Raw genomic sequence first — 26465 nt, 5'->3', positions numbered from 1 at the left:
ACGCTGTGCTTTCTCCACAAAGATCTCTACCAAACAACAGCAGCAGAAACCATTTTTGCTTGCGTTGGCGTGGGAATGAGCTTAAATTAAACCATGATTTTGTGGTGTTCATCGAACAAATCATCCTCCTGAGAGCCGAGGTTCTTGGCTGCTGTCACACTTCCCAGCAGGAGACAGGAGTTATGTGCACAGCCCCTGTAACCTCCCCATCCAAACGGGGAGGTCCAAGTCATCCTAAAGGACCATGAGAGGTCCAAGTGATCCCAAGGATCCCATGGACCATGAGAGGTCCGGGTGATCCTAAAGGACCATGAGAGTTCCAAGTGATCCCAAGGACCATGAGAGGTCCAGGTGATCCCAAGGACCATGAGAGGTCCAGGTGATCCTAAAGGACCATGAGAGGTCCAAGTAATCTCAAGGATCCCATGGACCATGAGAGGTCCAAGTGATCCCAATGATCTCAAGGACCATGAGAGGTCCAGGTGATCCTAAAGGACCATGAAAGGTCCAAGAGATCCTAAAGGACCATGAGAGGTCCAGGTGATCCTAAAGGACCATGAGAGGTCCAAGGGATCCTAAAGGACCATGAGAGGTCCAGGTGATCCTAAAGGACCATGAGAGGTCCAAGTGATCCCAAGGACAACTTCACTGGCACAGTGAGGAGCTACCCTGACACCTGGTGCTGCCTGGGGTCATCTCAGCCCCCCCAGACCTTCCCAAAGTGCCACTGCTGCTGTCCCCCCGTGGCTCAGCTGCAGGCAGTTCCTCTCCCTGCCGTGGTGTCAGGGCAGTGCAGGAGGACTCCTGCCCCTCCTGACGAGCAGGTAGAGCAGGACTGGGTGGGTGGAGCAGGTGGGATGGTGGAGGTTGGGAACGGCCCAACCCCTCTCCTGTGCCAGCTCTGTTCTGCACTGGGCACAGCCCAGCTCTGACCTTCACCTTGCTTGGCTTCTCCACCCTCTGAGGCTCCTGCAAAGCTGCCTGAGCAGCTGCTGGTGCAGCCCAAAGCACCTGAGCTGGCAGCACCAGCAAACAAAGGGTCACTTCTCCTGGGGCACCACCCCCGGCCTCCCCAGGGCTGTGCCATTCACATTCTCTGGGCAGAGAGACACAATTCTGTCTCTCAGGAGAAGCACAGAGAGAAGAAGAGAAACCAGTCTTTATCTCTGCCCCCTTTGTTTTCCCCATGTGGAATGTGGTGTGGAGATTGTTCACCTGCAGTGATTGCTGGGCTGGATTCTGGTGAAGGTTGTTTGGGGTCAGTGACCAGTGGGATCCAGCTGTGGCTCGGGCTCTCAGCAGAGTCACGAGTTTGAGAGGTGAGTAAGAAGTGAGTGTGTAGAACAGGATAGTGTCTCTTTAAATAGTATATGAATGTAATAGAGTATAGTTTTAATAAAGCTATCCTTCAGCCTTCTGATCTGGAGCAGACATCAGCATCTCTTCCCGCGTCCGGGGTTCGCCGCATTTTTTACTACACAGGGCTGTTCACCTGCTCCTCTGTGGGCAGTGCAAATGCCAAGAACTGAGGGTCTGACCCAAAACAGGGGCCCCTCTGGAAGGGACAGGGGTGGTGGATGTCTTTTGGGATCTATCACCTCCCTTCCAGTGGACAAAATTATTTTTGTCTCCCTATGCTTGTATTATGTTCTCCCAACAACTAAAATTTAGAAGTTTTCTCCTTTTTTTTTCTTTTTTTTTTTTTCAATAATCCAAAGCTGAAAGTACACCAAGAAAACACAACAGAAACTCAGCAGGGTTGAAAAATAGACTGGTCACTTTTTATTGAGCACCAAAGCAGAACCTGAATGGCACAAACCAAGGAGGGCTGCCCAGATCCTCGGGGACGTGGGAAGCCGTGGGCATTGCAGCACTCAGTGACACACAGGAAGGTTATCATAGCACCAAACATGCTGCAAAGTGGTCATGAAAATGTTAAAAACATCCTGCACCAGGCATTTCCTACTGTGCTGCACCAAGCTGCTGATAAAGCACCTGTTTTTGGAGAGAAGAGCAGCTGAGGACAGCTCACTTGTTCTGTGTTTTCATTTCAGTGTCTGAGTTTCACATTTCAGTGTTTCACTGTTGAAAACACAGCACTTTGTCGAGTCCCTTCTGTGGCTTTTCTTTGAGTTTGACAATTAATAACTTGAATTAACTTGGAAAAAGCCCCCTGAGCATTATAGCACCACAAAGAAGGGTGATGGCTGTGAAACACCCAGTAAACAGAAATTCACCATCAAATTATTAATTTGTCAATTTTCTTTTTCTTTTTTTTTTTTTTAAATTCTTTTTGCAAGCAGAAAATACCTGTGCTGTCCCACCCAGGAGGTCAGGTGGTTTGTAGCTTCTGCAGCTACAAAGAAAACAGACACTGAAGTGAATGTGTCCACTCAAATTAATAATATTTTGGGCTGCTTTGAGAGATTAGGTTGAGATTTGAAGTTTTAATCTTTCAAATTTGTGAATGCACACCACCAGTTTGTCAACTAGTGCCTCACAAGGTTTTAGGAATTTTTTAGTTTAAAATAGAACATTTTGGCATTTACCCTTCGGGGCCAGCAGTGATCACTGGAGGGCTTTGCTCATTTACTCAGAATTTCATTTTTTTTCCTGCAGGAAGTAATGCTGAACAAAATCAATCCATTTCACTCAGCAGCACTGAGGAGCAAGGCTGCAGTAGGATAAGTGACAAGTTTCTGGTCTGAACACGGATTGGAACTATAAAATATGGATTGGAGCCTGGATAACCTGGTCTAGTGGAAGGTGATGAGCTTCAAACTCCCTTCCAACCCAAACCATTCCACAATTCTCTGGTTCTGTGGCTCCTGTGTCCAAGCAGGAATTAAGATCTCGCTGCTGGAAGCTGTATAGGATAAAATTCTAGAAATAGCTTTGTCCAAACACGGTGCTGCATTTAAGATCTTGCACTTTGAAAAAAAGTGTGTTCAACAAATGAAGATATTTAGGAAAATGTGGAGCCCTTCAGCTGTTCCTTTGCTCTATAAAGCACCCAGGACTGTGTTTAGAATAGGAAACAGAAGAGCAGTTTGGCATCTTCCCTCTCTCCAACTGCAAATGTGATGTGCAAAGTAGCAAGTGTTTTATAAGTGTCTTGGATTTGGCTTAAATCGTTTAGTGAGTGGAAAAGAAAATAATCCTGTATTTTGTGAGTGGAAGAGGCGCTTGCATTTGTGAATTGGGTATTTATATGCAGTGCTACTACTGTGCAAATCAAAATGCTAATTTCATGCATGCAGATGGGGACGTGGACTAAACCATGGAGCAAACGCGGCTTTTCTGCCAAACAATTCTGGCTGGTTTATCACAATAAATGCAACTGTCCTTTCAGGACTGCCACAGGAAAGGAAAACCTTAATAGAAAACATGTTTTCCATTGTAAAATGGTAAACAGCTAAAAGAAGCTGTGAGGCCCAAATACCAATATCCAGACCTTAAAGATTTAGGGAAATCAACACAAAGGTACAGGGCTCCTGAGGAGCAGTGGCCCATCTGCCAGACAATCCTTTTCAGCACACAAATTTATCCTGGATTTGATTTTCTAACACATTTAACAAATTATCCAGACTTCAGGCCTCTTGCTGAGGTTTTGCAGGTACAAACCCAGAGATTTAGTGAGTATTAACTGTGCTGGCTAAAAACAGCACATTACAAAACCTGGCATGCATTTGTGTGTCTGCCTGAATATTGCAGGAAGGAATCTGTTCCATTATTAACTCTCAATCTGCAGCTCACCAGACTGAGAAGAGGAAAGTAACCTAAAATCATTTATAAAGCTGGTTTTTAAAGTCAAATTCTTAAGACTTCAGGTTTAGCCATTTAGAGTGGGTGCCAAGCCTGGTTTTTATCTGTATGTAAATAGGAAAAGAAGAAACTTGCAGGTTTCTTTGAATTTTAAGCTGATGAAAAGTCTCCTTTAAAGGGGCTGTTCAAGACAGGCAGGCACTGGATTTGATCCAGAGAACCTCTTTAGTCTCGCCTATTTTAAAGCAACTTAGATATGATATTTAGGTAGAATTCTGACATCAGTGGGTTGTGTTCACAGGCCTGAAATCTGAATTGGTCACACAACAAGCACATGAAGGGCAGGCTCTGTGTCAGCAGCCTGATCATGGCACTGTGGCTTACAGGGATCCCTTGGAGGTGTTTGCATTTCATTTGTAGAAGGGCAGCTGATAAGCAGTGTGGCTTCCTTCAGGGGATTGCATTTCACCCCTTCCTGGTGGGGTTAAAATCTGGACTCATCCTATTCCTTGGATAATGAATTTTTTGGTCAGTGATGGGCAGGGATCAGGGGGTGCTGGAGATGTGGAGATCTGGGACCAGAAAGCTGCTGGGTAAAGCATTCCTTGACAGAGTGGTCCAGCTGGGTGAAAACCAAACAACAAAAGAAAAAAAAAAAAAAAAAAAAAGGAAGAGGAATTAAAATATTTATCCTTCCTAGGATGTTTGCACAGAACTTGTCCTTAAGTAGCTGAGTAATCTTAACAGCCAGCCTGACGTAGGTACAGAACGACACTGAACTGCTTTGTTTTCACAACTCCCAGCTAAACCCAACTTGATTTTAAAGTGAAGCTCAAAACGTTGAGAAAACCATCTTGGGACAGAACTTTTGGTGTAATAAATATTGTCATTCTTGCCTAATGCAAGGCTGATAAAACAGACCGAGCTTTTGCTGTTGGCTTAGCTCTGGCCAGATAAATGTGCCTCTGCTCACATGACTGGGTGCCACTGCTCAGCACAAGTGTTCACACACATAAAATTATCCCACAAAACCCCCCATGTGCTGAAGTATTTGCAAGACTGACCCTTTTTCCAGTCAGGCCAGAATAAACAGCTTTTTAATTTGTCTGGCAGGCCCAGTTACACCAGTGTTAGAAGAAGCCCCTGAACATAAAGTCTTAAGGAACACCAATTATTTTTCATCCTAAAAATCACTCCATCCTCTAAGTACCCACAAGGCAAAGGTTCTGCAAAGAGATCAGGTGTGTCTGGTGGAATGAGAGTGTTTCATGCACCTGTACAGGGTTTTAAGGTGCTGTCCTTAGAGGAAATATCACCCTCAGACAATCGTTTCTCTGAATAATTGCATTCTAAGCAGCAGCAATTTCCACCCAGCTTTCCCTTTATTCACAGGGCACTTACCCAGGCACACCTTCAATTAGCCTAAATGCTTCTGCTGGTTTTTCACATAGCCGACCAAATTGTTGGAATTGCTCCCTGTAAAACAAACAGCAGCAAAGTCAGGTTTTGGGTTGGGCTGGGGCAAATGGTTTCTCGAGGTTCTCTCAGCAGTGCAGTTTATAGTTCCTTGTAAGTGAAATAGTCTCACAGCTATGAGTTTGGTAGCTTTTTATTAGCAAGGCACAAAATGGTTAACTACCTCTTGTTACAAGGTCTTTTAAAACAAAACTATTTAATTAAGAAAGGACACTTACATTATTTTCCCTTTTAACCCAATAACTGATCATTTGAAGCCCACAATGCAGAATTTTCTGTCCAATCTCAAAACATTACTTAAACTCATGAAGAAGAAGGAAGAAGAAGGTAAAGAACAACAACTTGTCTCTAATCTAAAACTTCTATATTGCTTCATATATATTTTTATATTCTAAAACCCCAAACTCTAAGTTTTTTACTCTGTGATATTACACACTTTTAACTAACTATATACTCAGTAAGCTCAGTACTATTAATCAATTTTTAAAATCTTCTCCACAGCTTCAGGTCAAATGTAGTGTTCTGTTGTGGGTCTGTGCCTTTCAGTACAGAACGTCTAAAATTTTTAGCATCCAGGATTCCAACATATTGGTATCATTATTTAACAGAGAGCTGGGCTAGCCCACACTGGAAAAGAGGAAAGGAAATCCTCTCATGGTTTTATCAGCCAAAGTGGCCAAATTTGGCTGTTTGTAAATCTTATGTCAAAGGTGCTGTCTAGTTATACCTGAATGTCACTTCCAATCTGATCCACATCCAAGAGGGAGGAACCAGGAGCTTTGGAACTGTGAGGAAAGATGTGGGAGATGCTCCTGCTTTCTGTGAGCCCCAGGTTTGTGAGAGGGACCTGACACCTCTGAGGGAATTCACTGGGCTCCAGCCATCCCTTATCTCTTACCACAGCCCAACACTCTGCTTTTGGCAGAGCTCTGTGTTCAGCTGCAAGGAGTCCTGGGCCAAGAGCAAAGCTCCAAAAATATGCTTAAAAATAAAATACATTATTGGACTGGGTGGCTCCCCTGGCAGAAGACCATTTGACTCATTCTGTCACAGCTGAGAATTCTGGTTCTCACAAGTCCACAATCAGGACATTGTAGATTTTAAAATAAGATCTTCTGACCAAGGCATAGAGAGTTGAACATAAAGAATCTCTTTCTTCTATGTACAAATCTTAATTTCATAAGGAGCAAATTCCCTGTAAACATTGCGAAAATGATAAAGCTTAATAATAACAACAACAACAAACACTTCATGCCAGCAGCTTACCAAAATATTCCTTGTAATACTTATGCCTCAGGTTGTGTCCATCTGGAAAAAAAGGTACATGGTGAGAACATACCCAGCCAGCTTTCATTTTATGTGTTAAACTCTGGCCTTCTGTGTACAGCACAGAGAAATTAGAGATAGGGAAATAATAACCTCACAATGAGGGATATAAAAGTCCTCTGTAGCTGAAGTAATTTGGGTTGCTATAAACTTCCTATAAACTGCTGAGATTACTGAGCTCTGTGGGCACAACTCATTGCCATAAGAGTGGGAATTGTCACTAGCATTTTATAACCTTTTCAGTAGCTACAAGTCAAGGAACCATAGGCTTTCCCAAATGAGATAAAATTTGGGTAACATTTCAGACCATCTATTAGTGTTTTACATAATTCAAGTTCTAGCTATTTTGTTCTGTTCTTTTGTTCTGTTGTTTTGTTCTGTTCTTTTGCCACTTATATAATTATTTAAGCCCATAGAAATACTTTGTGTCTAGGATCCCCACAGTTCTACATTGCATTGGTTACTATGAATGTTATTAAAGAAAAAACCCTGGAAAAACTCTCAATCTGTTTTGGAAGCAGCTCAGAGACCTGGTTTGATGCTTCCCGTGGTTTTTACAGTGACCAAATGGCAAAACTGATGTCTCACATCTCTACACTGAAGTGATTTGCAGCCCAGTGCCAATGTATATATCCTACCATTCAATGAATATCTAAATATGTTATGAGCTTTCCTGGAAAATATTTTGGCATGTATGAAATTCTTTTTCGGGCAAATGCGTCAGCAGAGTAAAGGCAACAAAATTTTGGATGCAGAAAGCAAAGTCAGAAGACAAAACTGGAATTTAAAATTCAGAATTCTCACTGAAGCATGCAGTAACTTATAAATATTTCTAATTTTTGTGCTGTGTAACAGCACATGTAGACCCAGCCCCAGAGGACACTGGCACGAGTGTCCTGGTGTCCTGGTCCCTTCCTTTCTGGTTCTGCCCTGCAAACATCTGCATGCACGAGAAGATTTTTCCATTCAAGAGAGAGGGGGGAATGTGGGAAATGGATTTGTAGAGAATTCTCCAAGCCTGGCAGAAGGCTCACACAGTGTGCATCCACATGGAAACCTTGAGATGAGAAATGCTGACTTAGAAATGCCATGGAGTAGGACAGACATGGTTGAGAGGGAAACGGAACTAGAAACAAGTTTCAAGGAATGGCCTTGCAAGTAAGACTGGATTCTTTGGAGAAATAGAACAATGAAAGATGCATTGGAGTAGGACCCACGAGGGGTAGTTTTAGATGACTGGCTTTAAGGCATCTACAGCAGTGTGGCAAAAAGCTGATAGGTCAAGAAACGCTTATAATGTATTATAATTAATAAATAGTTCACTTCTGATTGTGATGGCGTGAATTATAACATCTGTATTGTCTCACCCTTCACGTGAGACTGAAAATGGAATAAAAGTTTTTAAAACGCCTCTCAACTACCCCATCTCTGAGTCAGGAAAAGGCATCATCCCACAAAGGGAGGTTTCCTGCAGGGACCTACCTGGAAAAAGGCATCATCCCACAAAGGGAGGTTTCCTGCAGGGACCTACCTGGGTTTCCCCGGAGCTTGATGCACTGGCCCCTGTTGGGGATGCCCTCGGCCGTGTTGCCCGGGTTGATGATGTGGCACTCGTAGCCCGTGGGGCAGTGAAGGGGCTCGTCCCCATCCTCCGTGGTGCTGCAGGCCTCGGCTGCAAGAGAAGCCTGCAGGTCACCAGCCACGCTGTGACACCCACGGGGACCCCAACACGGCCACCACCTCACCTCAGGCTCCTTGGCACGAGGGCAGCACGGGGCTGGCCCCTCCTGGCACAGCTCAGCCCCATTCCCTGCACAGTCCCAGCTGTGGGGTGGGCAGCACCCGCCACCCGCGCCGTAGGGTTTTAGCTTGTATGTTTGTCATATATTTGCCATCCTGCAATTCTTTAGAGCGGTGCCTTAAGTTTTAGCTTTTGTATTTTTCAGATTCCGTACTGCATTGGTGTGAGACTCTGAGCTTCGTATAAATTGTTAGCAAGTTCTCTTCACAGTTTAGTCAGACACAACAATCCTCTTCCAGCCCAAGGACATCGTTGCAGCTTCAAGCCCAAAAGGTATAAACAACAGGGAATTGAGGAGAGCTAACTGGGAGGATGGGACTGCATAACCTGGAGCTGGAATTGGACAATTAACCCCAATATAGAAATGGAGCAAAACTTATAAAAGTGTGAAAACTCGTGACCCATTGTCCATCTTGGGTGGAGCCACGGCCAGACTCTTGTAGTGCCCAAGGTGTATCCATTGAGGCCTTTTAAGAAATCCCTATTTTATTCCTTTAACTTTGCCCAGCCTCTGTTCCAGGTAGCCTCTTTAGGCACCAAGTGCATAACTCTGAACTCCACACCCAGTGTGAGCTGCTGCTTTCCCATTTTGGGCAGACACAACAATTCCTCTCCAGGCCTGGCAATCAAGGACACCTCACTGCCTCAGGCCCCCAGAGATGGAAACAAAAGTGAGTGGGGGGGTGCAAACTTGGGGTAAATGACTTCATTAGCTGAAGCTGGAATTGGCAGATTAACCCCCAATATGCAAATGGACCAAACTTTTGAAAGTGTGAAAACCCCATGACCTGCTGTCCATTTTGAGTGTAGCCCCTGGGGGGCTTTGTCTGCCCTAAACGTACCTGAAGGCCCTTCAATAAATATAAATAAACTGCTTTTTATCCCCTTAATTTTGTCCGACCTCTGTCCTTAGGTAGTCCAAAACCCATGAGCACTGCCCACCATGCAGGATGATCCCCCCATGGGGCTGCTCCCCCCAGGCAGGGATAAGTGTGTCCCACCAGGCTCTGGGCTGGGTGAGGATGGGGAATGTGAGCAGGAAGCTGGCATTGTGCTGCTCTGTGCTCTGCTCCACGCCCACGGACCTGCTGCTGAATCCAAACCTCAGCTGTGACTCACTGCAGGGTCAGGCAGTGCCACCCCTGTCCCAAACAGAGGTTTCACCACTTTGGCCTGGGATAGGGAAGGTAAAGCAGACTTGGGCAGTGTTTGTGGCCATTACATGTACAGACTCTGCAGGGCTGCTCCTCCCTCCCATTTTTAATTTCAAGTACCTCTGCTGTAATTCTCATGCTATGACTGATGGTTCTTACTTCCCTAATTACTCCCTCAAGCTGAGATGAAGGTGTTCAGATAAGAACAAATAATGTAAGCGTGACAAGGATGGATGAGGAGGAACCTGTTTTATCTTATTTCTAGCTGTGCAGCTCCAATGAGCTGGAGGCAGAATTTTCTCTTCAAGAACTTGGAGTTTCCATAATAAATGAGATTTGATGCTCAGCGAGTCTAAAACCATCTGTGTAAGTCCAAAGAGGGGAATTTATTGGCACTGCCTGGATCTGACTAAAGCTGATCAAAAGCTGGGTTAACTTTTCCATGGAAAATCCAAAAACTTCAGGTGTCCATACATCTGGGAATGCCTCACAGAAGAAAACTTCTCTTCCCACCTCCCCACTCCTTCCCTATTTCAGTTTTAGGTATTGGAAAAAATGAATTAAAACCCCTTTCCCTATGGAATGAACCTGAGAAGCTCAATCTCACTGTCAGTCTCCAAACTTAGATGCCCCAGGTTCACGTCAGCTTGGCACAGCTCTCCAGCAGTTTTCCAGGGCTCCTGTCCAAGTCACCTTCATATCCAAAAGCCACAGCCCCAGCCCAAGGCATCTGGGTGATGAGGCCACTCTGGATTAAAGGATCTCCCATTCCAAGTCCACCCACGTTCTACCAGGAAGCTGGCAGAAAATTATGTGTATGATGACAAAGCCTTTTTCTAAAAGGAAGATATATCTCTAATTATTTGAAGAATGGGTACAAGCCCAGTCCCCTGCAGCATCCCTAGTGCTCTGCTGGATAATCCATATCCATAAAAAGTATTTACTGCACCCAAAAGCAGCTCCCAGCACCGCACTGAGTTATTCCTGTGGAAACTCCAGACAAATACCAGCAGCCCCAGCAGCCCAACATCCCAGGCAAGCTCTGTGTATGAGGGATTTATTCTCCAGGGCCTTTGTGTGCTTATGGATATTGCAGAGAAGACAGAGAAATGTCCTGTACCTTGTAAGACTTCCTCTGGGCCATCCAAAAGCCACCCATTGCCTCCCAGCCAGCGGGGTTTGGGCTGAACCAGCCAGTCCAAGACTGCAGAAGAGAGAAATAAGAGACCACAGTGTCATGATGTAGCAGCCACAGGGCACAGAGTTATGGAAAAGTCATGGATTTCCTCTAAGGGCCTGTGAGGAGGCTGCCTGATGGATTGATCTGATTTGGACTTATATTCATGTTTTTGTTGTCCCAGTGGAAAGGGAGACATGGATGTTATCCAGGGCCACAAGCACCTGGTGTCCTAGAGGCCCAAGCAGCTGCTGCTGCTTCCCATTCTCATTCCCATGGCAGGGGATGGTGAGCTGGCTGCCTCACTTTTGTCAGCACTAATTCAGGCCAGGATTGCCTCTTTTCCTGAATATAGAAACACAGGAACACAGAATGTGGGGTTTGGGTTGGAAAGGACCTCATTCCAATGCCTTGCCACGGGCAGGGACACCTTTCACTATCCCAGGCTGCTCCAAGACTCATCCAACCTGTCCATGGACACTTCCAGGGATGGGGCATGGAAAACGCCATGCCAGGAAAACAATTAGCCTCGAGTGACTTCTACAATTCATCCAAGTAGAGATTTTGCCACACCAGCTTGCCTCGGACACCTTTTTGACTCATCAACCCGCCAGAAACCACAAATGCGGAACAGAACTCAGAATCACAGAATCACAGAATCACAGAATAATGAGGTTGGAAGAGACCTCTAAGATCATCAAGTCCAACCCATGCCCCAACACCTCAACTTGACTGTAGCACCAAGTACCATGTCCAGTGTTTTTTTAAACACACCCAGAGATGGTGATTCAACACCTCCCTGGGAAGACAATTCCAGTACTTTATTAGTCTTTCGGTGAAAAATCTTTTCCTAATATCCAACCTGTACCTTCCCTGACATAGCTTGAGGCTGTGTCCTCTTGTTCTGTCAGTGCTGCCCGGTGGAAGAGACCGACGTCCACTCGCACTCCAACCTCGCACCGCGCACTCAACACACACGAAGATCGCCGCCATCCCCCCAAGCCCCTCTGCCTCCCAGCTCCCCCAGGGCTCCCTGTACCTGGCGGGGGCTGCACGGACTCGAGGCAGGCGTAGATGCAGCCGTTGTAGCAGCAGCGCTTGTGGCGCTCGCACTCGGCGTCGGAGCGGCAGCTGGGCACCTCGCAGGCGCGCTCCGGCAGGCTCTGCGGCGGCGGCGGGCACCGGTCGTTCTTCTGCTGCTGGGAACTGTGAGAATGAAGAGGGTACTCATAATCCTTTGCAAAGAGAAGAAAAGGAAATCAGGTTCGGCGTGAGTGACGGAGCATCCCGCCGGGGGAAGCGGGACAAGGGGTTTCAAAGCGGGTTGAGCGTTGGGTTCTCCTCTCAGAGAGGAGAGATAAGGGTGTGGCTCCCCCAGCACTGTGTGATCCCCTCAGTGGGGTGCTTTGGAAACACCAAACGAGCACTAACTTATTGTCATTGCAACATCTCAATTTATAACTGAGATTATTGCATTGAAAATTAGGAGGTTAAAAGAAAAAAATCCTTTAAAGTCTTTTATACTTCTTTGGGAAATGGAGAGAAAACTCCAGGCATTCTCATGATGAGGAAATCAAACACTTTGATGGGGAAGCAGTGGAAATGAGGGCTCTGTGTTTTTTTGGGACATGAAACTAATGTCCCTGGTAGCACCTTTCTCCTCAGTGGGCTCCTTCCATCTCCATCACCTTGTCTGGACCAGAATTTATAGGGGACCCTTTCAAGTTTATCCACGGTGGAACTCTGGGCTGTTAAATTAGAGACCATTTCTAAACCATGGGACATTCTGGGTGAGATCTGTGACAGTGATGGCAGCTTTGTCCCAAAGAAAATGAGCCCTTGTTTCACTGCAGCGGAAAGAAGCTGAGCTGCTCACTGCACACTGACAGGGCAAGGGAGGTGTAAAGTGCATTAACAGGCCCAGGAACATTTATGAGGCACCATTCAGATATTTTTCACACTGGGGCTGTTTTAGCAAGAAGCCAAATCCCTCCAGCAGAGAGGTGAATCACCCCAGCCCACTTCTTTCTCACCTGTGGCTCAACCACTCCCTCACCTCTGGGCTGCAGAAAGTGCTCAGGGCACTCAGGTCTCAGAGTTATTAACAACCATTTGTGAGGTCTCAAAAAATCAAAAGTGGATTCTGGATTTGCACTTTTAAAAGAGATCAGCATCAAGCCAGGGGTGTGAAGTGAGCTCTGCCATGGCCCCACAAGCAGGCTGGTAAAGTTATAAATACATTAAAAAGTGTGTAAATATACTTGGCCAAATCAGTGGTGCGTTACAAAATCAGTGATGAGAAACTGGGGTTGTTATTCCAAGAATAAACATGGTACAACAGTCCCCCAGGGGTTTCTAAGAAATTTCACCAGCAGGCTATGGAGAAATTTGAGGTGAGATTAACATCCCTCTCTACATCCTGCTCCATCCTTATGCTGTAACCCCCAATGGCTCCTTTGGAGCATCTGTCCTTTGACAACAGCCTGTTCCCACATGGATTCTCCCAAAGGCTGGCCAGGGAGAGGCCCCTGCAGGAGAGGGAGTGTCAGAGGGACAGAGAATTCCTGATGTTTTCAGAGGGACAGAGAATTCCTGATGTTTTCACTAATGACAGTCTCCTGCCCTGTTCCCCATATCAATAATCAGTTTCTGCTTTTTCCTTTGAAACCCTTCTGTGGCTTTCCCATGAACTGATAGGCTGTTTAAACCACTAAAAAAAGTTTGGAAAAACCCAATTTTGATTATGTTTTCCACGCTGAGGGTGCAAGCTGTCATATTTGTCCATTCCTCAAAAGCTGCAAACACTCCAAAATGTGTTTTAAAATTGAAGATATTGAAAATACACTTTTCTAGGTTCCTTTTTTTTTTTTTTTTCCTGGGGTTGCTGGATTTTAAATAGAGAAAAATTTCATCCCAGCTATAATTTTGGGATATAAGGGAGCACTGAACAATAAATCTGTGCAGTTCCAAACACTGAACAGGTCTCCTTTTTGGAGGGAGTGTTCATCCTGGAGGCTCACAGTTTACTATTCTATTTGAAAGGTCATCTGCAGACGGAAATGAGACCAAAATAATACTGGCAAATAATGGATACATGAAAAAAACACCAAACAATTACTGCAGTTGCTTCACAGATGATTCAGAAACCAAGAAGCCAAAACTGCAATGAACAGCTGGCTCCATGAATGAAATTTCCGTTGGGGAACAATATCACAGTTGCAGCCAAATAACTTTGTACCTCATGACCTCCCTGCCCATTTTCTCTGGTCACCTATTGCTCCCAAGTCATTGCTTTCAGAATAAGAATAATTTGCTTATTTGGTTTAATAAAACCCCTTGTTTATGGGTGCATAAAACAGGATTCCCTCCTTCCCCAAAATAACCTGGTTAAGGTCGTCTCCAGGTTAGGGTTATAAGTTTTTTTAAAAGCTCTCCCAGCACTCACAGTTTGGCTCTGATTTATTATTTTTGCACATTGTGACGACAGTCAAAATTTCTTTAAAAACGTTTTTCAGTGCAGGAGGTAAATTTCTGTTTCCCAGGGAGACTTATTAAATAATTTGATGACAATATCTGCCTTAGAGATAGCCAGAAACAAAGTAAGGGAAAAGGTTCAGAGTTCAGCTGAGGAGCCCTGAAAGTCAACAAAGATGAGGAAAAACCTGGATGGAACCACCCAGTCTCAGCCATAATTTCAACAGCAACTGAGGGATGCAGTCTCCCTCCCCAAACCCCCAGATCTATTCTGTTATTTGTGTTGGGAGCTGGTCCCTGAGCTTGTGTCAAAGTCCAGCTCTCTGCTAATTCATATTCTGCATGGAGCCCCTGGAGATGACACATGAGGTTTATTTCAGCCTCCCACCACCAGCTCTGGCCCTGGCAGGTATTCCCAAACACCGGCCAGAAAACAAAAAGAAATACACAGTCAGAGGGAAATTTGAATCCTCCAATATTTCCATTAAAGACCTGGAAAATCACCCACCAGTGATGATCAAAGTGGCAAATATCAGACTGAAAGCAGCTTAAAGAGTCTGAAGGACAAGACCAAAGCAATGGGAATAATATTCTCCTGTTGCTAGCTCAGGATCTGTCATTTTGGTTCTGCTGTTTGCAGTTGGAAGGACGCTGCAGAACTGGGGTGGGCTCCAAGAGGATGCACAATAATGAGTAAAAGTCTAGAAAGCAGGAAATACAGAAAAAGGGGTGTGTGTGTGTGTGTGTGTGTGTGTCTGCAGGTTCCAAAGGGGAGGCTGAGGCTGCTCTGCTCACAGGTTACTCCGAGGATATGGGGGCCAGAACTCAAAGAGGGCACCCCAGGGCTGATTTATGACAGCTGGCTGCTGGAGGGTAAATAAATTGTTGGAAGAGCATTACAGCAGCTGTGAGGAATTCTTCATTTCTGGAGAACTTTAGAAGAAGGCTGGGATTTTTCTAAAACACTTGCTGTAGTTGACAGTGGAATGAAATCCAGACTGGCCCGGTTTTTCCCAACAGACATGATGGGTGTTTCATAATGAACTGAACCCACTCCCAGGTAGCTCCCTCCCTCTGCCCCTTGGGAACAGTCCCTGGAGCGTGGGGGCTGCAAACACCAGCTGCAAATCACTAAACTTGACAAGTGTCCCTCTGGAAAATACATGGATTTGCTTTAAAGCCCAGCTCCTGCATCCCACTGTGCCTGCCAGGTTTTTCTCCTCACTGCCATTGCTCTTTCTCCTTTCTCCAGTCTCCCTTGGAGAGACTGCTTTCCAACCAACACCCTTCCTCAGGGTGAATGAAAACCCCCTGGCCAGACCCCAAGCCAGCTCCTCATCCTCACACCTCATTCTGCATCCAGCATTTTTCTGGATGCACTCCTCCTGCTGTAGCCTCAGATTTTCTGGGCTCAGACCATACAAAGCTGTGTCCTTTGGGGTGCCACAGGGATGTCTGTGGCCCATGTCCCATCTGGCTGCACGTTGCCATCAGCACCTCCATCTGTCATCTCTCTACCCAAGTGACTCACAAATCAGCTGCTCTGCCCCCAGACTCTGATTTTCCAACTGCAGGGTACACACAGCATTTGGTAGGAAAGAAAACATCCCTCTGAGAAACCAGAGGGGCTGCCAGAGCTGCCTCGTGGTGCAGGAGAGGACGGAGAGCAGACGCTTTTCCCCCTGACAAGGCTTTGAGGAGGAGAAAGAAAAGCATTTTCTTTTTTTTTCCCTGGATCGATGTTTCTGTCAATATGAGCAATTCTAGCTGAGCTTGCCAGATCAGTAGCACCTGGATTCAGGGCTGCCAGGAAAAACAGCCCTTTGAAGAAGTGCAGGTTGAAAGGAGAGGATATATCCCCAGGGGAGCTGGCTCTGCCTCGGCAGGACTCCTTATCTGAAAATCAACATGTAAATCCCTCTTCTGCTCCTGTCCTCTCTCTCTGGGTCATTCACCTCATAGTTCCTATTAAATTTGAGCTTCACATTGAAATATGGCAGAAGAACATCTGCACTTGCCAGTGCACAAATGCACTTGCCAGTGAGTGATTTTGCAGGAAATGCAGCTCTTTACATCACCATTTTCCAATTAAAGTGCAAACCAGAGGACACCTTATCCCAAGAGAGGCTATAATGGAGAAGATTTCTTAAAAAATCCTGAGATGCCTTTCAAATCTCAGCACAATGTTTTCTACACAATTTCAAGGAGACAAGACAGAATTTCAGTTTGCTCATCGGGGGCAGAGGATGTGTGTCACAATTCTGAGTCAGCAATTGCACAAACCAAATGTTGCCATGCATAAACATCACTCTAAAAGTCATGGGCATAAAAACATCCTTTTTGAATTAAAAGCTGCATGAAACAGATGGAGGGATCTGCCTGTGACACCAAGGTGCTGTTTACACACATGCAGTGGTTGGAAGATGCAATCAGACCTGAGCATAAGAAAATAAACAGTTTGGGGCTTGCACCCAAGCCATTCAAGGGGCAGAAACCTTGAGTGCTGGTTTCTAAGGGAACCTGAAAGGCTCAAGTAAAAATTTCAAATGTATAACTTTTTTTTTTTTTTTTTTTAACAGCAAGTCCCAAAACTCAAGCTATTAGCTTATTTTCCTTTTTTTTTTCAATTCCCATTTCCTCCATGGCCATCTCTGACAGTGGTTTGGCCCAGACACACCAGGGCAAGACCCAGCACCATCCCCTCCACTCGCTGCTGTCCCAGTTCCAGTCCCAGCCCTCCTGCAAAGTGGGTTTGGAGGCGGTGGCTGTGCTCAGTGCCCCGTGGAGCTGCAGGCTGTCAGGAGCAGGCACAGATGGTGGCACCCAGGGTGTGCCAGGGCGTGGGCAGCAGCTCTGCTCGCAGGGGATGTGCCAGGCACAGCCACGGGGATGGATTTCTGGGATCGCCACCCTTTAGGGTGATGGGCACGCCGGTCTGGCAGCGTGCGGCTGAGCTCTCTCTGTGCTCCGGGGATTTACAGAACCGTGGGCAATGCCACCATCCCTCCCCCCAGCACACATTTACCCAAAGTTACCCCAAAATGCAGCACAGGAGCTGCGCAGGGAACCCTCCCCGCTCCAAGCAATAAATCCCATTATCTCCCTGCCACTAAACGTCTCCCCGGAGCCGCAGGGTTTGCACCCCCCTTCTCCCCCGTCCCTTTTCCCTGGCTGCCCTGGGGAGTTTCCAGGGCAAGCGGTGCCAGTGCCATCCCAAAGCTCTCTCCCTGCTCCGAGCGCGCTTCCCAAGCTTCCCCCCTGCAGCAGCTAGGTGGCAAAAGTTTCGCGCAGCCTGGGAAAACTTCGCGAATCGCTGTGACACAGAGCCAGCCCGCCGGTCCAGACACTCCTTATCCCAAAACACGTAAGGAGAACTCCCCTTTTCGCTGCGAGCATCCCCCAAACCCCCCCACCCTTACTCACATCGTATTTCTCGGTCATTTTCAGCAGAGCGCGTTTCCAGAGAGTCCTGGCACAGCCCGGCTCCGGCAGCACAACCAGGACGCACAGGGCTGCAGCGAAGATCTTTTTACACAAACGCATCTCTGGCAGCAGCCTGGAGCCCATTTTTTTTGCAGGGAGAGGTGGAAGAAGGAGCCCGGGAGCTCTCGGGATCCGGGCGGCTCCGAGGCTTGGCAGGGAGGGAGGGAGGCGGGGAGGGAGGGAGAGAGAGCGAGGGCTGAGCGCTCTGAGCCGCTTTTCCCTGCGCGGCTTCTGGGAAGGGAAAAGGGAAGGGGAAAAAAAAAAGAAAGAAAGGAAGAAAAAAAAAAAAAAAAAAAAGAAAAAAGAGCCCAGAGGCAGAAGCCGGGAGCTGCTGTTGAACTTCTTTCAGTTAGATCAGGTTCTCGGCTCGCATGTTCGCACAAAGCTCACGCTCCCCTCGAGTGATGGACGGGAAGATTACTTGGAAAGATTATTTTTAGACCTTTGTTCCCAACATCTGGCATCCTCCGAGAGCCCCATTCAGAGCCGAAGCGTGGGATCAGATGACAGCTGCCGCAGGGGGAAATAAAGGTCTCGGAGGGGTGGGCTCGGCGGATTTCTGCAAGCAGTTCACCCAAACTTCCCAAGAGCCCGGGCTCTCCCTTTGTGTGCTTCCTACTGTGGGTTTGCATCACGTCTTGACAAAGTGATAACTTCATCTGGAGCCCACGTGAAGGAAACGATTTAATGACATGATAAACATCCAGGGGCTTTCATTAAACCAAGGTGACGTTGGTTTTCTGAAAACGATTTTGAAGGAGGGGAAAGACCGCTAGGAAAAAATAAATTGGGGTGTGGAATAGGGAAGGAAGGTGGTTTGGAAATGACATGAGCACACAGAGAAAGCAAGGAAGGGGACATGAGTCAGGCTGTGCCTGACAATGGGAGGGACGGAAGGAGTGGATGTGGGGTTTTGGACATCTCCATGGACATCCAGGGCCTGGAGGATGGGAATGGGCTCGTGGAGTCAGGCTGAAAGCTGCCCAGCATCCTGCCTGCGATGGAGACAGGGGCAGGTGCTGACGAGAGCTGTAAGAACGAGGCAGCTGTTACATTCTTGTGTATAAATATGTATTTCTGCATGTATCTAACTGTAGAGACATCAGGAGGGCTGCTGAGGGCTCGCTGAGCCAAATGGGGGGGCTGTTTGTTTCATAATTCCCCAGAGTTTCTCCTCCAGCAGCTTGTCCAGCCTCCACCTGAATGAAGGAAGAAACAGAACCACAAAAGTTGTCAAGATACAAACACTAAGCCCTGATTGCCTTCACTTTACCCCGGCTGCAGCCCTGCTGAGCAGAGAGGAGCCTTGCAAGATGCCTTCATTTCTTTTATATCCACTCTAAAATGGGTCTGCAGAGCAGTGCAGGAGTTATACCCTGTGGATACACACACACACACACACACACAAAAATCTTCTAATTATTCCTTATACCTGAAAGCTGTGGAAATTCACTTTGATCCATGCCCAAGTGTCAATAGCTGCACGCTGGTGGAAGCCAAAGGATTTCATCTTGAAGCTTGCCAGAATATGATGATGGAAACCTGAAAGAAGAGCAAGGTGTGCCTTAAAAAGCTCAGTATTTAAGGGAATATATTTGATTTATCTAGAGTTGAGGTTCCTAAAGTTTTTCTAGCAGTAACTGTGCTTCAGGCAGTTCTCTCTATATCTCTACTGCTATAAAAAGGTTCTTTGTAAAAAAATCTGCTCAGTTCATGCCAGGGAATTTTGCTGGGAAGTAAAACCAGGGATTGCTCTTATGGGGAGAAAGGGAATGAAGAGTTAAACTGGAGTGGGTCACCTCCCTCACAGCTGTGGAGGTACAGGGTGGGGGATCCCAGTGGGACAGCACAAGTGCTGTGTCTCTGCATGGTCTGGGATTCCCAAAGGAGCTCTGCTGGCAGGAGCCTGAGAGGGAATCCCTGTGCAGATGCAATGAGCCTGCATTGCTGTGTTTCTGTAAACCCTGCTTGATCCATAGAGTCATCCCCATAGGTGCAAGCTGGGTTTTGGGGGCTGACAGGGTTTGAGGTGGCCCCATGGTACAGCTCTTTCAGGCACAGAAGGGGACAGGGAGTGAGCATTTGGGCTGGAGAGCATTCTGTGCCACAGAGGCTTCACCCTGCAGCTGGCTGCTGAGAAGGCTGTCCCTGCAGGGAGCACAGCTCCAGCTCCTTGTCACCTGCTCTGCCCCCTTTCACCAGCTCTCCTCTCCCCCAGGGCTGCAGTCACACATTTTAAACAGAATTTTCCTCCAAACAGGCCATTTTCCTCAGGCTTCTCTCTTCATCCATTGGTAACTGTGGACAGCTCACAGGCCAGCCCATGGAAATGTGACACCCTGAGGACAGAAGTGTCACCTTGGGATGCTGGCAGAGCTCAGCACATGCAGGTCACTGTCACCTCCACCCAGATCTCATCCAAAACCATCTGAAATCTGTGCTGCAATTACTGAAAGGCTCACTCAGCTTCAGCACATCCAGAGAGGAATGAATCACTGCCATAACACTGCCACCTCTTGCACCTCTGACTTGATTTTTGACTGCTCACAGGGCTTTGTCTGACACCACAGGATTCTCCAATTCCTTTCACAAACACTGTTCCAATATTAATGCCTGCACCTTGATCCAGCACCTCTCAGGCACATCCAGGAGCTCCCACCCGTGCCCTGGCTCCTGTGCTCCGAGGTGACAAATGCCATGGCTGCTTGCACAGAGTAAACAAGATTCTTCCTTGGAGTATTCCTACTTTTATTTATGTCTTTGTGCTGATCTTTCACTGCTCTGTGCTCGCTCTGAAACCCAAACCACTGTGAAACAACTGCTCACGATAAATCTCCCTAATTTAATTCCATTTTTTGTTGTTTCATATACTTGCAATCTGGACTTGAAGCGACTAATTCCAAAGATTAATAGCTACTTCAGACACCAGTTATTGGCCTTTATTTTTGCAGATACACAGCTTTGACATTTATCTGGGAAAAAAAACAGGGTCTGTGCCTCGCAGTCCATGGATTGTGCACTGAAGAAATGAGAATTCTGCAGGACAAAAATTCAACAGCTGGTCACAGTCTTCACATCAAAATGAAAGTTGATGTTATAATACTTATGGAACTGTAACTCATCCTGCACACAACTCTTTCCTGAATTCTTCCTGCCATTCATCTCCATTTCTCACATGCTTCTATCTCCAGTCTCTGTTGGAAGCTAGGCAAGGGATTTTATCTTTTTTTTTTTCAAGATTAAGAAAAACTTCCCTGGCAATACTGGAAAGAATATTTTTCTCCCCTTTGCTGGATATCCATCTTCTTGGCAGTCCCTGGCTGGGCTGTGTTGTCACAGGACAACTCCAGGACATCATTTTATCCCATCCATAGCCACATTTTCCTCCCATTTGGAGCTCAGTGAAGCCTAAAACATGAGAGACCTCAGTCCACTCACTTATGGAGGAATTTTTCATCCACTACAGAGCAGTTCCTGCCCAACCAAGTTCAGTTTTTAATGGCCCATTTAGACAAAAAAGAGGAGAAACAGCCTTGACTTTCTGAAGAATTTCTTGTTTCACACTGCCAGGTTTATGTCTCCACTATTAGTGTAAAGCATTCTGAGCAGCTTGTGCAGAAATTCTAGGCATCAGGCACAAATCCTTACAAACACAACCACTGGCAATAATCAGAAATTCCAAATTGACTGGTAAGCAGGTGTCTGAGTTGTGTAATTCAAATGCCAGGTATTTGATGATGGATGGTGATTTAAAAGCAAGTGTCAAAGAAAAAAATAACTGTCATTTTCCATTTCTCTTCCATTTCTCTGCCATCCATTTTCTCTTCAAATACATCTTATGCACAAACAGCAGGAGGGCTAAAGTGGTTTAGTCCAAGTGGAGCAATTCCCTCCAAGTGGAGCAATTCCCTCTCGTGCTGGTACTTCCACAGGGAGTGGGTGCACAGGGCAATAAGTGGTGCTGGTATAAGAAATAATTGAATTATTGCAATACCTTGGCTGGATTTGGCTGAAGTTGATGCGAAATCTCGGGCATTCAGCAGGCCAGCAGTTCAAATCATTTGTATCTTGACATCACTAAGTCATGATTTCTCTGCTTCGAGATTTGTGGTGCAGTTCCTCACACCAAATCCCCGCTGCCTTCAAGGATGCTGGGTGAGATTGCTCCACACATCACCCCTGGGCACAGAGTCACCCTCAACAACTGCTGCTGATTGTTGTGGTTTGCAATAAAGGGATGGGACTATTGTTGGGTTAAGAATGATTTATTGCTTCCATAAACATTAGTCTTAGAGGCTGTGAGATTTTAGAGGAGTGGGTAGCTGGTTATAGTACAAAGCAGTTATAAGTTTTTAATAACTATCCATTAGTTATATATTAGTTATTAAAAACTGTAAGTTTTTAGTAACTATCCATTAGTTATATATTGGTTTTTAATAACTATCCAGTAGTTATTAGTTTTTAATAACTATCCATTTAAAAATATAACTTCTTAATTAAATAAGATCTTAATAACTATAAGTTAATAAGCTTAACTATACATTATTAACTATAAGTTTTTAATAACTATAAGTTTAACTATAAGTTATAAACTATAGTTAATAACTATAAGATTTTAATAACTATAAGTTTTTTGTAACTTATAACTATAACTTTAGTAACTTATAACTATAACTTAATAAGTTTTAAGAAGTATAACTTCTTAATTAAATAAGATTTTAATGACTATAAGTTAATAACTATAAGTTTAACTATAAGTTACTAACTATAGTTAATAACTAAAAGATTTTTAATAACTATAAGTTATAGTAGAAAGCAGTTATAAGTTTTTAATAACTATCCATTAAGTTAAAAAGTATAACTTTTAAATTAAATGGATAGTTATTTTGTTTTTCTAACTTATTGCTTTTACTTACTTCTACTGTCTTTTGCTTAATAGGCTGTTGTTGTATGTATACACATGTTTTTATTATAAGTTTTAAACTCTTAACATTTATATTATATTAATTATATTAATTATATTAATTATATTACATAATATAATATAATATAATATAATATAATATTATATTATATTATATTATATTATATTTTCTATATTTTTCTATATATAATATATATTATATATATTACTATAATATAGACTTTACTATTTTACTCAGTATAATTTCTTACTTACTTAAGGTATATTTTTATTTACAACTATAGAAACATAAGTTTATGATTTTTCTACTTAATGTCTGTGTACTTTATTTTTGCATCAATCTAAGCTCTTTTTAAGGTTGTAGATCGAACTCCCTTGAATCTGTGGAAGTGCACGAATCTCTGTGAATTTCCATCCCACAAATGGTGTCAATAAGGCAAATTCTGCAGTGCCATAAACTGCTGTCAGATGATAGTGGAAGGACATGGGTGAGACTTGAGCCTGTGAAACCCTCAGCATCATTTGTTACAGGCAGGAAGAGGTGTCTGAATGAAAGGATGGGCATTTTATCAGCTTAGGGCAATAAAACCATCTTTTGAAACCAGCATTCATGCTGCCTGATTGGGATGACTTTAAATAATGGTTTTGAAAAATGTTCTCAGGGAGGTTGTGAGTGAAAGTCATGGGGCAGCCAAGGGAAAATATCTTTTTCTAGCCAAAAACAAGGTAGGTCAGCCTAAGTCAAGGCTTGCCTTTTCCCAGAGGAAAGATCTGACTTTTAGAGAAAGATTATATCAAAGAGAGAGTTTCCTCAGAGCACACCACTGCAGCAGCACGAGGTGACTCATTTTAGTTGGATATAATCTCAGCACCTTCATGCCAGGGGTTGCTGCAATTCCTTTTCCAGGGGCTGTTTCCTTGCCAGCTCTGCACAGGTTCTGCTGCCAGCAGCAAAGGGCAGTGGTTTTCTGGGGGTTATTAAAGACATTTTATGTTACCTAATCCAGTGGGAAGGCTACAGCTGCTTTGTGTCCCCCCTAAAAAATAATCCAAGGCTCCTCCCTGCTACTCAGGCTGCCTCAAGAAGGGAGACTCTGCCCCACTTCCATTCACTCTTAGGAAATCAGAAAAAAAACAAAGTAAATCCAGAGCGGGTTTTGTTGTGAATATGAATATGTGAAATTGTGAATATGAACACAAAGAAACCACAGCCCTGGTTCAGCTTCCCTCAGCTGAAGCTGCCCCATGAAAAGCAGGGAGAGCCCCAGGGGTGCTGGGCTCCCCAGCAGCGAAGGACAGCATCATTTGTCCCTGTGTGGCCACTCCTCCAACCTCTGCTGGGTGTAAGGTGTCCTAAAGCAGCAACATTATAATTGTTACTTCTTTTTTCCTCGCCTAATCCAGCAGTTGGGGTTGCTCCCTGCGTGGATTAGCAGGAAAAGGAGTCCCTTAGGTGTGCCAGTCCTGAGGGGTGAATACAAAAATCAGCAAAAAGAGGAACCTGCAGCACCTCTGGAGGGGTGAGCCTGGATGCAGATGATTCACCCCCTCACCCACGGGCTTTTTTATGGCCAGCTCCACAGGAAGACACCAAACCTGGGGTTTCAATACTGGGTTCATTCCTTCCCTGAGCAGGACAAGCTGTGCCAGATGTTTGCTACCAGCGAGCTCCTCTGGGAATTTATAGAGTGAAATAAAAGATCAAAAGCAATTCAGAACACAGACAGGTGATTCCCTTTAAGCATCTGGCCCCAAGCCCACGCAAAGCCTGGCAGAGGTCAGTGTTAAGTGGCCCCTGACCATTTGGGAAGGCCTGTAAAAAAGAATATAAAGCCTCTACTTTTAGCCAGCTTGGCTGGATATGAGGTCTAAAGGAAGCAGATGAATGTTATTAGGGAAGCAAGCACTCGCCGAGTGCTGCATCCCACTGACAAAATTCCCAGGAAGCCTCCAAACGCACGATCCCATTAATTAGGAGGCAGAGTGGCTCTCAGTGTGGGGGAGAGGCTCCTCTTTGGGGCACAGCCCTGTGCCCTGGGGACAATCCCAAACAATTCCTCTGGTGGGACTGCCCCTGCTGCTCCCTCCCCTGTGCCAGCTCCCTCCAGGGCACGGCTGTCCCAGAGCCTTTTGTCTCCAAAAAGGCTTCTGTGAGCTGCTGGTGTCCCCCAGGAGAGGACAGCTCTCCCTCTCAGGCCAGTGGGAATTGGTACATGTTTTGGGAGGGGAGGATGTGCAGTGGAGCTCTCACACGGAGACTGCTGAGAGGAGATGAGTGCCAGACTGGAAATCTCAGAGAAATCTCCCCGGTGGGCAGATTCACCTGAAAATTAAAGACAAGGGAATTTGGCTGTGGATCCACGTTGGTCTAAGCTCTTTTCTGACCCAGAGATGGGAGCATTTCTTATATCAAGGTTTGCATACAGAGGCATACAGAGCCTTCTGCCAGGCTTTGAGAATTTTCTACAAATTCATGTCCCACAGATCCACATGGATTTCACAGCAAATCCTCAGCCTTCACCATGCTCTGCCTTCAGCCAGGCTGAATTCCTGTGGGTAACGGAGTTGCATTCAGGGTCCCCCAGCCCTAAAAGAGCTGAGCTGTGCTCTGGGGGTTCCCAGAAACTGTGGGGCACAGGACATCTTGATTGGAGCATGGCAGAGTCAGAGCCAGGGACCACACAGACACCAAGAAAACCTCCTAAAAGGCATGTGCAAATCCCAGATTTCACACAGGACACTGAAACAGGGCTTGTCTCGTGGCTGATGCCCTGCTCTGACCCACAGAGACTTGGCCAGGGCCAAGCAGTTTGATTTTGGGACTGCACCTCCCCCAGCTGAAGCTCTGCCCACCTGTAGCCCCAGAGGCAGATGATTTCCCATAACAAATATCCTGCCTACATCCAGAAATAGCAAATTCATAGCTCAGGGGCCTGTCAGAGACACCTGCATGAGGCAGAGGAAAGGCCAGATGTGTATCAGCATCGTGCTTGTGTAGGATTTCCTTTATGGAACCTTTAACCTCCACGTCCCACATCCTATTACCAGTGAACTCCCTCACTGCTGCAGCTCCTCTGGGGCCAGGAGCGCTTTGGAAAGGACATGAAATGATATCCCAGGCCTGGGCAAATAACTCTAGAGCTCTGAAATAGCTCCAGCTGCTCATGTCAGCCCTGGGAATGTCACCAGAACAGCTGCTGGTGTCACCTGGAGCTGTGCTGCCCCCTCAGCCCCAGCTCTGTGCAGGAGCCAGGGGCTGAGCAGGGATCTGGCCAGGCAGGGAGCATCCCTGCAGCTCCTCAGGGGTTGTAAGACTTGCTGTCAGTGATGTTGCTGCAGAATTCCTTACAAGGTTCTGAGGATTTTGGAGCCCGAGCTGCATTTGCTGGATCACGCCGTTGCTCTGAGGGAGTTTGCTGTGAGAATGCAAAGGGTTTTTCTTGTCTTTTCTTATCCAAAGTGCAGGGCTGAACAAGCCATAGAAAATCCCAGTTGCCTTTGACCTCTGATAAAAGCCTTATCTAAAGCTGGCTGAAGATAGACAGCAATATTTGGAGCTGTTGCAGGCTGGGCTGTAGCTGGGAGAGTTCCCTTTCCCTCAGCAGTGTCTGGAAGTCAGTGCACGTGGTTCCATCACCACCCAGCCTGAAGGGGACACCCAGGCTCTCTCCTACCCCAAATCTCTGCTAAGTGGGCTGGATCTCATTCACCACTGGCTCCTGGTGCCCAGACAGAGCTCAGGCTCTGGCTTCCATCCTTGCATTGTTTTGAATCCTCTCTTGGCTTGGGCATTAGATATAATGAGATCCCATTTCAAAATCAGAAATCAAGAGATGCCAAGCTGGCATTGTAAAGCAAAAACATCCTGTAAGAAAATTCCCAAAA

The 26465-nt window shown here is 45.8% G+C and overlaps 1 protein-coding gene across 1 annotated transcript; it reads right to left on the bottom strand.

The window, feature by feature from the left end:
• Positions 1-1754: 1754 nt before the first annotated feature.
• Positions 1755-17832, bottom strand: WFDC1 (WAP four-disulfide core domain 1). Its single transcript, XM_053987813.1, has 7 exons — positions 17597-17832; positions 11739-11934; positions 10643-10726; positions 8099-8239; positions 6508-6549; positions 5167-5241; positions 1755-4387 (listed from the first exon to the last, which is right to left on the bottom strand). Exons 1-6 carry the CDS (start codon positions 17738-17740, stop codon positions 5183-5185), a joined length of 666 nt encoding a protein of 221 aa, XP_053843788.1. The 5' UTR covers positions 17741-17832; the 3' UTR covers positions 1755-4387; positions 5167-5182.
• Between the last annotated feature and the right edge of the window lie 8633 nt (positions 17833-26465).

This window comes from Vidua macroura, chromosome 11, assembly GCF_024509145.1.
Source record: "Vidua macroura isolate BioBank_ID:100142 chromosome 11, ASM2450914v1, whole genome shotgun sequence".
NCBI classification, from domain to species: Eukaryota; Metazoa; Chordata; class Aves; order Passeriformes; family Viduidae; genus Vidua; species Vidua macroura.
The sequence above is the reverse complement of the archived record's forward strand: the minus strand, read 5'-3'. Positions and strand labels throughout refer to the sequence as shown.